Source organism: Archocentrus centrarchus, chromosome 9 (genome assembly GCF_007364275.1).
Source record: "Archocentrus centrarchus isolate MPI-CPG fArcCen1 chromosome 9, fArcCen1, whole genome shotgun sequence".
Classification (NCBI taxonomy): Eukaryota; Metazoa; Chordata; class Actinopteri; order Cichliformes; family Cichlidae; genus Archocentrus; species Archocentrus centrarchus.
The window spans coordinates 7,921,988-7,934,137 of record NC_044354.1 but is presented as its reverse complement, the minus strand read 5'-3'; the positions used below and the strand labels follow the sequence as shown (position 1 = coordinate 7,934,137).

The 12,150-nt window shown below is 39.1% G+C and overlaps 1 protein-coding gene across 1 annotated transcript in view; it reads left to right on the top strand.

Annotated features, from left to right (window-relative positions):
- Positions 1-12,150, top strand: part of hsd17b4 (hydroxysteroid (17-beta) dehydrogenase 4) — a 35,638-nt gene that overhangs the window by 8,188 nt on the left and 15,300 nt on the right. The window contains exons 9-12 of the mRNA XM_030737284.1: positions 1,188-1,279; positions 1,383-1,407; positions 1,589-1,717; positions 8,558-8,670. Coding sequence (XP_030593144.1) covers positions 1,188-1,279; positions 1,383-1,407; positions 1,589-1,717; positions 8,558-8,670 — 359 coding nt within the window. The remainder of the gene's footprint in view (positions 1-1,187; positions 1,280-1,382; positions 1,408-1,588; positions 1,718-8,557; positions 8,671-12,150) is intronic.

The following is a 12,150-nucleotide window of genomic DNA, read 5'->3' as shown; positions in this document are numbered from 1 at the left end:
TTTTTTTTTATCTTATTGGACAGGCTAAAATAGACAAATGGGTTTTAACCAAAGCATTTTTTGAGAGCAGTTGCATAATGTAATACCATGTAATGTGGATTTACAAAATTTGAGGCAACAGCACTCCCGTTTGACATGCAAATTTGTCATCTAATATTCAAGAGCTGTGTTTTCTTGCTTTTCCAAGGGCCATGATGAAATCATGCACCCTGTGAGTGCTGTAAAAGTTTTGATGTGTCAGCCCTTCTGCCCTCCTTACATTACTGTATTTGCTGTCTTCCAATATTCGGAGAAAAATTCTAAGTAAGATAATAAATCATTTATACTTTTTATGTTGAAAGCCTTCAGGAGAGAAGGCAAGCAGCGCTGGATACCTACAATAAAATGAAGTAACGCAAACATATAATTAGCAACTGTATCTTGCATATTAATTTTACACCAATCAAAAAACATCACCCTGCAGAATAACTGGGACTGGGGTTGTTTTTCTAACCTCTGATTCAGTATTTGGACATGTCTGAACATCATAGTCACACTGAGCATGCTCTGTGACGGCAGCTCTGGAAACCGGGGTATTAAGTGAATTTAAGGAACGGTTTTGTTCCCCTGCCGTGCCGGCCTGCAGTAGCATCTGTCACACACTGCGCTGTGCCAACTGTCACAGGATGGCCTCACCTTTAGTAAATGATTTGGTTCCATATGCTTGCTTTCACTCACTGACACTCTCTGAAAAAACTAATGACAAAACTCATCTTGCTAAATAGCAGTGAGTACAGTGAAGCAGAATGGCTTCTTTTTACCACCAGGGTACAGATATTTTCAGCATGCACAAGGGATATGTAAAAAAACAAACTTAAAGCTTGTGCCATATTTGCTGTCTGACTTAATTCCAACTTGTGTAAGAGATTTCCCTAACGGATTGCTAGTATTAGGACTGATATTGACCTGGTCTCATAAATTCAAGTGTTCTTGTTGCCTCATGCAGAGTCAGTCAATGTTTTTGCCATCTGTCTTGCAGAAGATTATATAAGTTAAGCACATGTAGTATCCGTTCTTACTGTGTAATAAAAGGACTTGGCATATGTATACTTTTGATAATCAAGGTAACAATTAAAGACCATATCTTAACCTTGATGTGTTGCAATCAAATGAAGCTGTCCTCCACTGTATTTGTTTTGTTTTATTAGATCTTGTGGCATCTCTGAAGCCTGAGTATGTTGCGCCTTTGGTCCTCTGGCTCTGTCATGAACAATGCCAAGAAAATGGAGGCCTGTTTGAGGTATTTGGACAAAAACACTCTGAAGTTTTACTTTAGTAAAACAAGTGAAGTCTTGCTGTATTGCCTGTAGCTTTGTGTCATGATCATGTTTCACCCCCTTTAGGTTGGTGCAGGCTGGATTGGTAAATGTGAGTACTGTGTGTTTTTTCTAGACAAGAGGAAATGTCTGTATGCATTTACCATATTCACCCCCCCCCCCCCCCCCCCCCCCCCCCCCCCCCCCCCCCCCCCCCCCAAGCCCACTGTTACAGTATGTGGGTGATTTACGCCATGACCCCTTTATTTGCATGTGTCTCTATGTGTGTGCAGTGCGCTGGGAGCGTACTCAGGGCCATATTGTGAGACAAAAGAACCAACCCATGAAACCCGAGGCCATCAGGGACTACTGGGAAAATATCTGTGATTTCACAAATGCCACAAAGCCTGCTACTGTACAAGGTCAGTGATGTATCAGGCCAAATACACACTTCCGCAATTAGTAACCTGCAAAAAAAAAAAAAAAAAGTACAAGTGTCTTAAGTATTTTCCTCATGCGCGCTTGAGGACATTAAACACACACATAATCTTACGTAAGTCCATCCTCGTGGACTTGCATAAGAACCACATTAGTGTCATGTTAACATTTCCTTGTGGTCTACAGCAGAAGTTGTTAGATTTTCTCGTCATCTGTCATTTTGGCCAAAGTTCTGTCCTAATCTATCTAATGTATAAAATATGGGCACGGAGAGAAGGGAATGAGTAGAGACACGGAATGGGTAGACTTTTCTCCCGTTTCACTCACAGTAGAGGCAGTAAAACATGATAGTAATTCTGCCTAAACAGGCAAAGGTAAGCCAAATGGACTTATAATGGATACTGCCTAAAGTGACTGTCATTCGGATTTCAGATGTGATTTAATTCTGCTCTGGAATGACACTAAGATTATCACTGCTGCCTAATGCCTCAGTCACACAGGCCCAGAGATCTTTGGGCAACCAGTGATCTGATGAAAAATGTGCATTCCCCAACCGGCTGCGAGTTTGCTGGCAGTCACTGTGAAATACATTTGGTAAAGCTTTATTCATGCAGGCCTATAGACCAGTCAGGGTCCCCTCTGGTAACCACCGGTTGGTAGGAAAACATTTTTTGAGTGGTTGCTGGCAGTCGCTATCATGAAACTGGTTGCCAAGAGGCTGCACCAAAAACTTCCTCGCAGTTGCCACGGTCGCTATTAGTTTGCATGGAAGATGCCAACTTGTCTGCAAACAATTGCAAAACAGTAATGAAACTGTCCAAAGTGCAGCACAAACCAGAAAATGGAAAAATGTTTGCCTTCAGAGTAAAACAACCACAACATTTCGGAAGGCACAACTTTTACTTTAAAGTTTCACTATAGCCTGGAGAGTAAATGGCAAGTGAATGCAATCAAGTTGTCATTTACCATGCAAAATATGGGCCACTGTGGCCATCACAGAAAGGCTTTTGGTGTAGCACCCTCTGTTTCACCTGGCAACAGTTCCACCTGGTTAGAGAATACACATTTTGCTGACTGGTCTCTAGGCCTGTGTGACTGAGGCCTTTTGTGAGAGAGTTTTTAAGTTGAAAAATATTTCTCCCAGAAGTGATCAGGCTCTCTAAACATGGACATGGAACTAGTCCTGTGAGCACTGTATCATGTGCTTTCTCTGAGCATGTAGTAATCACAGATGTGGAATGTTTGATATTAAGAGACACATCACCAAGACTCAGAAACACTGTTCTTGGCAGTGTTGCATGTGAATTCTTTCATGTTACTGTGGCTTTAGCTTTTATAAAAGTAAAAAAATTCAGTCCAGAGACTTAAGTTTTCATGAAAATGTAAAATGCAGTCTTTAAGAATTCATTTCTTGCCTTTAGCCTTGAATGGTCATTTATTCACTGTGAATTGAATCATTTCTCTTCAATGCAGTAACCATGCAACACTGCCCAGAGATTAGACTATTTTCACAGTGAGCTTCCTTATTAGTGACTGGATCACATTTTTACACTTGTTTGACTCATTCTTTGTTGAGTTAGAATTATTCAAATTTCAGATCATTCCATGGCTACATAACTCGCCCTTCGGTCTTGGGGTAGTAGTGGGCTAATGTCCTTTTACTCTAAAGAAAGGCATATCTTTCATGTTTTTAAAAAAAGTGGCTTTAGCAAATGTCTACACATACAGTGGTATGCAAAGTTTGGGCACCCCTAATAATTTTCATGATTTTCCTTCACAAATCATTGGTTGTTTGGATCAGCAATTTCAGTTAAATATATTATATAGCAGACGAAAACAGTGATATTTGAGAAGTGAAATGAAGTTTATAGGATTTACAGAAAGTGTGCAATAATTATTTAAACAAAATTAGGCAGGTGCATAAGTTTGGGCACCCCAACAGAAAAATTACATCAGTATTTAGTAGATCCTCCTTTTGCAGAAATAACAGCCTCTATAAATGGTTCCTATAGCTTCCAATGAGAGTCTGGATTCTGGTTGAAGGTATTTTGGATCATTCTTCTTTCCAAAATATCTCCAGTTCAGTCAGGTTTGATGTTTCTGAGCACGGACAGCCCGCTTTAAATCACACCACAGATTTTCAATAATATTCAGTTCTGGGGACTGAGATGGCCACTCCAGAACGTTATACTTGTTCCTCTACATGAATGCCTTAGTAGAGTTTGAGCAGTGTTAAGGGTCGTTGTCTTGTTGAAATATCCAGCCCCGGTGCAACTGCAACTGTAACTGTGTCACTGATTCTTGAACATTGTTCTCAAGAATCTGCTGATAATGACTATGACTGTTCTCACCATCCTTCGCCTCTGTCTGAGATTTTTCTTGGCCTGCCACTTCAGGCACTCACTATGTTCCTCACAGTGGAAACTGACAGCTGAAATCTATGAGATAACTTTTTGTATCCTTCCCCTAAACCATGATGCTGAACAGTCTTTGTTTTCAGGTCATTTGAGAGTTGTTTTGAGGCTCCCATATTGCCACTCTTCAGAGAAGATACAAAGAGGAGAAACACTTGCAATTGTCCACCTTAACCCTTTCTCATAATTGGATTCACCTGTGTATGTACAGTAGGTCAAGGGTCAATGAGCCTACAAAACAAACTTTGTGTTCCAAAAATTAGTGCTAAAGTTATTCAAATCCTATAAACTCCATTTCACTTCTCAAATATCACTGTGTTCATCTGCTGTATGATATATTTAACTGAAATTGCTGATCCGAACAACCAATGATTTATAAAGGAAAATCCTGAAAATTATCAGGGGTGCCCAAACTTTTGCATACCACTGTATAGAGCCTTTGAGTCAGTTTCCAGAATATTGTGTTATACTGAGTTGTTTTTTTTTTCTTTTTTCTTAATTAAATGGAGCTTGAGGTTAATTTTTGCAATTTTGTTGCAATGGTGTGTGACGATGGTAGATTGTTACGAGAGAGGGAAAAAAAGTTGTATGTTGGGACCTGCCTTTAATTAAACTTGTGATTTGCTTCTTTTGAGTGGAACTACCTTTGGGAGCTCAAACACTTTTTTTCATTCTTTTTTTTTTTAAAGTAAAGTAAATCAAACTAAAATGAGTTTAAAAAAAAAAAAAAAAAAAAGCACTGGCCCTCACATTGTCAGACCGACCGTTCATGGCGTTGATGATGTGTTTGAAATGACAATTTCAGCTCATCTGTATTTACAGTGAGTTTGGTCCTCAGTCTTTGTTGTTACCTGATGGTTATGGAGATGAAGTGAATGAGGTGGAGAAAAGAAGCCAAGTTCAATGTGATGTCAAGTGTGAACAAGTGCAGTATTTTTCAAAAAAGGGCTTCTGCAAACAAGAGGTTGGTGAATGTTGATTATTATTTCTCTCCACCCCCTCCACCATATCCTTCTTTTCATATCTCCATTCAAAGAGAGGGCGGCGGTGTTAACATTAAGAGAATGGGGGTGGCAGTCTCACAGGGCACTAGCTGGTCTCATTAGCATGGCTTTGTAGTGCCTCCTCATTTGTATCTTATTTGTTGCTACCTCTGTTTGGTAAGTGCCTGCCACTGAGTGACGGTAATGAGGGTTGTGGTTTTCCCAGTCTTACTCTGGTTCTGTTCCTTAGATGTTTCAGCTGTTTTCTTTTGTTCACACAACAGGTTGAAAAGCATAGATATTCAATTCTTGTGTTGTCTGGGTTGTTACATAATTTTTAGGCTGTCTTAAAGCAACCAGTGAACTCACAGTGAGGACTAATGCAAACAACTGTTCGAATAGAGAAATGTTTATTCTTCAGGCACATGAGGGCTCTTACATATTTCCATTTTAAAGCTGCTCCTGCATCAGTATTTATTAGATTGAAACTTTAATGAATTTTTAAAAATTTATTACAGGAACACTTTGCAAAAACAACAGATCTCAATGGAGAAAAAATCATATTGGATATCTATATTGGTATGGACTGGGTAATGTGTTAGGAATGAAAGGATGCCACATTGTTAGATGGAAATGGAAATTATCAACCTACAGACGGCTGAACTCAATGACACCCCAAAAATCAAAGTGGAAAAAATGATGCGGCAGGCTTGTACATTTCACCAAAATTTCAGTGCAGCAACTCAAAATGGTGCTCAGTAGTGAGTATGGCCCCCATGTGCTTGTATGCATGCTTGACAACATCAGGACATACTTCGAATGACACAACAGATGGTGTCCTGTGGGATCTCCTCCCAGATGTGGATCAGGGCATCACTGAGCTCCTGCACAGTCTGAGGTGCAACCTGGCAGCATAGGATGGACCCAAACATAATGTCCAAGAGGTGTTCTATTGGATTTAGTCCAGGCGAGTGTGGGGGCCAGTCAGTGGTATAATTTCCTTCATCCTCCAGGAACTGCGTGCATATTCTCGCCACGTGAGGCCGGACATTGTTGTGTACCAGAAAGAACCCAGGATCCACTGGACTAGTGTAGGGTCTGACAGTGGATCCAAGGATTTCATCCCGATACCTAATGGCAGTCAAGGTGCTGTTGCCTAGCCTGTAGAGGTCTGTGCGTCCCTCTATCTCCCCAGATCATCACCAAGCCACCACCAAACTGGTCATGCTGAATGATTTTACAGGCAGCATAACGTTCTCCATGGCTTCTCCAGACTGTTTCACATCTGTCACATGCGCTCAGGGTGAACCTGCTCTCATCTGTGAAAAGCACAGGGTGCCAGTTGTGAACCTGTCAATTCTGGTATTTTATGGCAAATACCAATCAGGTTCCACGGTGCTGGGCAGTGAGCACACGGCCATCAGGCCACCCGTCTGTCTGACCAAACAATCAGAAACATTCACACCAGTGGCCTGCTGGAGATCATTTTGTAGGGCTCTGGCAGTGCTCATCCTGTTCCTCTTTGCAGAAAGAAGCAGATGCCGGTCCTACTGATGGGTTAAGGACCTTCTCCGGCACTGATCCATTTCCTGGAATCTGCTCCATGCTGGGAGACACAGCAAACCTTTTGGCAATGGCACGTATTTATGTGCCATTCTGGAGGAGCTGGACTACACATGGAACCTCTCTAGGGTCCAGGTATCACCTCATGCTACCAGTAGTGACACTGACCCTAGCCAAATGCAAAACTAGTGGGGGAAAAAAGAAAAGATGAGGAGGGGAAAAAATGTCAGTGGCCCCCACCTGTAAAACCATTCCTGTTCTTCGGGATGTGTGATTGTTGCCCCTCTAGTGTACCTGTTGTTAATTTTGTTAACACCAAAGCAGCTGAAACTGCTTAACAACTCCCTCTGCTATGTAACTGACCAGATCAATATCCCAGAAGTTTAATTGATTTGATGCTATACTCTGATTAAAAAGTGTTCTTTTTAATTTTTTTTTTTTTTTTAGCAGTGGGATCCTGTTCTTTCATTGGTAATTGCTTTAATTGCTCATGCGGAAGTGAGAAGTTTATCCCGGGCCGTGCCCACTTTGCGTTGCCACTCGCTGACTTCACTGACTTAACTTGAAGTCACTGAATGTCGTTCACTTTTTATGGTCTCTGGTCACCACGTTGCTGTGAATTGCTTCCAGTGTAGATGCATCTGTAGAGCAAACATTAAGCTCATTCTTGGATATGTGTATGTATAATTGTAGTTATCTGGGTGATTGCTTTTCTCAAATGAACCCCATAGATTACCAAGTTTGATCTACATTTTATATTTCAGAGGAAATAGTGTCATTATTTTTAGATAAAAGCACCCATATTTTTGATAGGTCAGTATCTCATATTGATTAATTTAACAATTTAATCACTGCAATAAAGATTTTTCTCCATTAATAGTTAATCAAATTTCATTAATTTAATGTAAGATAAAGTGCCATTTATGTTTAAAAAAAGTAAAATTGTGCTGGCACTATTAGCAATACTTAACGTCATTAACGTTCTATTCATTTGGCTATATACACAAATTATATACATGTGCAGCAAATTCTAATATATGTAGCATGCAGCACCTGGTTCAGGAGGTGAGTTTGGTCAAATCCACCATCCAGCATTGGGGAAAAAACAAACAAACAAAAAAAGGAGCAGTGCAAAACCCTTTTAGATCAACACAGAAGTATTTAGGGGGGCAACAGTCTTCTGTTTGCACCACACAGGCACAGGCAGAGCAAGGCCAGACTGTGCAGCAAGTCTAAGAAATATCTTGAGCCAGTGTTTAGAGTGTATTCCACCATGCCACGCAGTCTTCAGCAGAGTGTGATGTTTAGTATATTGGTTGGTGTGTGTGTGTGTGTGTGTGTGTGTGTGTGTGTGTGTGTGTCTCCAGGTCCTAGTATGCTGCTACATAAAACAACCCTGAACTACTCTCCTCCATCAGCTGAATTATAAAAGCCCATTCCACTACCACAATACGCTTAATGAAACATTTGACATTTAGCAGATGATGCTTATTCATTATGTTGCTAAGAGCTAAAAAAAAGGACTGATAGTCATTATCATGCCTTTACAAAATGTTAAGCTAAAATATTAAGCATGATAAAAATCTATTTAATTATCGGTCCTATGGATAAAACAAACCCTACACAGTAATTTTACAAATGTCAGTTGTCTTCCTTTAAGAAATGCAGTTTCCTCTTCTATATCAATGGTTCATTTCTAGTCAAATGAAAGCTAAATGTAGTTTCAACTCTTTACCCATGCTGTGTTTATGTCCAAATGGAAATCAAACTCTGACTATTGTTGAGGAATAAATTTTATCTTGCTGAGAAGTAACATGTTTATCTTGGCTGGCTAACAGCACGCATCTCTCTCACATTTATTTAGAGTCTCTGCAGTCAATGGTGAGTGCGCTGTCTCGAGTGGAGTCGCAGGGTGAAGTTGGTACAAATTCAACAGCAGCTGCAGCCTCTGCAGGGTTGGGATCAGGAATTGATCCTGTAAGTAAAGTTATCTATTGATACTTTTAAAAAAAACAAAATGTTTTAACCCTTTTTTTTTTTTTTTTTTTTTTTTAATTCAACACTATAATTACATTATATAATGCTATTTGCAGATCCTAAACTGTTTAAAAACCTCAAGTTGAGTTTAAAATCTGTATTTACAAGGGTCCCAACTGTTTTCTCTTGGGTGCTGTACATTATGTGAAATGTGGACATCCAAGGTGGATGTCAGATATCAGTCAGAACATCAGGTGTTACAGTACCTAAGAAGCACAGCAGATCTTAGTAAGCAAAAACACAGTTTTCATTTGTTAAATGTTTTACATAATGCATGTTGTGCCATTCTTTAGAGGGGATCACTATTGCATGTATTAAATACAGAGACTGTATATAATAGTAGAAGAAATGGAAGTATCTACTGTGACGAAGTCTTTGCTGAGGTCACCGAGTGGACAGTTAAGTTGTTTTCTCAAAATACACGATTAAGGGACTTGTGCATTGGTTTCATATTTCAGACCTTGAGGCTTTGTTCATCTTTTATATACAGCCTGTGGTTGACTAGTCCAGAGATATTAAATTCACTTTCATCATGATGATGATGTACTGTTTAATGCTGTCTCAAAGGGAGCTTACATTGGTGTAGGAGCATAAGGAACAGCAAATTTATGGCATACATGGATGAACTAAATGTTGTTGGCTTACTGCGGGAACCAACCCCCTAAGTCCCTAGCATTGTCTAATGCTATAGGCCAGGCCAGGAGAGGGGTTGGTGGAAGGTCTGTACTCAGCTAAAAACAAACCTTGTCCAGCCTGCTCTTCTCTCCATCTTGCTTTTCAGTGATTGCTTGCCAAGTCCTCCGGCCACTGTTGTCTTTACTGTTTTATTCATTGACTACCTGTCCTTCAACATAATTGGCACAAGGATAAAAATGTATCTCAAGACCTTTTTTCGTTGGACTTGGGGCTATGCTGAATGCAACAGTGACTTACAGTTGCATCTTGAGATATAAAGTGGCACTATTAAAATTTGAGCTGGCTGTTTATCAAGGCAACTTCAGGAGATATATCTGGAACAATGTATATAACAGTAGACATGTTTTTTTTTCTTGTTGTTGTTCTTGTTTTTTATTGAAAAATGGCAGGAGTTATTATATAATGCTGCTGGGAAGTACTTTAGAAATGTGAATTAAAAATCCTAGGCTGTATGTCCTAACTGGTGTTCTATCATGCTTTAATACTTTGACTTGTATGATCTTTTAAAAGGCATAAAATGTCAGTCTATAATTAATTTAAACAGTAACATAGTTGCCCTATAAACTCTTGCGTATGCACATACAAGAATTTTTTTTTCTTTCTAATCTTCCACTGTTTCCTAACCTTATTGTCATCCATGTTACTTAGTCAATCTGTTTTTCTCCTCTTCATTTGCTTATGTTCTATCATTCTTCCTACTGAGACTGTACTTTCTAATATAGCTGAGTGATAATGACCTTTGAAAGCATGCAGCTGTAAAAACTCATGACTTTTTAATGCCCGCACTCAACACACACTGAACTCAGTTAGGGACAATAATAAATCTCTCAGAAACAGCTCCTACAGCATGTATCTGTACTAGGATGTCACCTGTAAATATGGAATAGTACCAGGCAAGGTACTGCTCAGATTAGCTTTAAAAATGCAAAATTCCTAAGATGTTGGAGCACAACAGTCGTAGTTCCTAGGGAACTTGTTACAGCTCAAATATGGCGGAGTTTTAAATAAAACATTGAGCTACAATTAAAACTGCATTTCATGACGGTCATCCACAGAAACTGCCACCATCTTCAATTGAGCTGCGTGTGGTGTGCGATAGTCAAATTAAAATGCTACTGAACCCACTTCTTATGTACAAATATTTCAAAACTTTTATTCTGAATTGTGTTGTCGTTGCATGATGAAATGGCTTATTAACCATGTATCTGAATTGTCACAACTGGAAGAATGAAAGAACAAATGCTTTGTTCAATGTGGCATGAAGACTGCTGAAATGCATGTTGGTTAGGTAATTGCTTAAAAATATTACTAGGTGTTGGATTGTGCACAGTGAGGGTGTTCTGATGGCTCAGTGGTTACTGTGCACACCAAATGCACACACCACTGAATTGGATGTGTGTGTGTGTGTAAGTTGAAGAAGATACTGGATGATCTGCATCAAAGTTCTTTACTTGGTTAATAATTTTATTTTAAATTTTTATCTTGCAGCAGTCATGAAAATAAGATATTCAGGCTCTAGTGATGATAGTGATTTTTCCTCTACAGTGTTTGCTTTAGCCTTACCTTAAAAGCACAAATTCACTTCCTACCAGGCTCTTGCATATTTATTTCAAATGACATTTAAGTTTTTTTTTGTTTTTTTTTTAGTTAAATTATGCAGTGAAATGCACATATATTTATTTATTTTTTAATTCAGTAATTGCTTGGCGTTTACAAAGTGACTGACAAATCATGTTAAATATTTGTGATGTCATTTGAGCACCCCTAGTTGCCATAGTTAAATAATATTTTTTTCTGCTGTATCTTATGCTTGAAGTAATAATAAAAATAAAAAAAAATCAACTCTACGGTAAACTGTATTTTCATATCAGTATACATTTTTTCTTGGTGTTTTAGTGCTAGTAGCCAGATTTACCTTTTCAAATGTACTTTTTTGTTATCTGTTCTTTTAAATCCTGTGAGACATTAACTGCACTTACTAGCAAGGTTCAATAATATCATGATTCAGTGAATAAAATATGAAATGAGATATGCTCACTCCTGGGTATCAGTATCCTTTCTGCTGTGGCTCTCTGAGCTTTTGTAGCTGCCTGGATGGGAGATTTGGAACAGAGTCACACTGTTGCCTCAAGACAAACATCACAATCATGTCCTCAGCTGACTTGGGTGTGTGTGTGTGTGTGTGTTTGCGCGCGCGTGTGTGTAGTTGTGTAGTTCTGCCCACACATGCTCTGTTGGTTGCATTTGTGCCTTTGTCCTTGTCATGCTAAGAGGTACACACACAGCTTAAGTTATCAGCTGTGCTGCTTCTGTATTGCTTCCATGCCACGCACCTCCCCCTGTATAGAGGTCTAATAGCCTAAAATATTATTTGTTGTTAAATTTAGGTATGTGAAGCAAAATATCAGGAGCATACTATTTTAGTGATCTGCTGATTCAACAGTAGTAATTATGGAGGCTGTAGTTTATAGTGTCATTGAAAGGCGTTTCTGTATTGCTTTCTAAATGGGGTGAAAAGAGATTAAACTCCTTTCTTCATAATGCAATTCAAACTGCAGGTTCCAAAGTTAATCCTTCGAACGCTTCTGTAAAACAGCCAAAAAAACAGAACTCAATCTATTAAAATGTACATATGTTCCTTTTTCAGCTCAATATGTTTATTCTTGCACTCTATTAGAGTAGCTTGACATTATTCACAGCTCACAATAGTTCTTAGTTATTTAT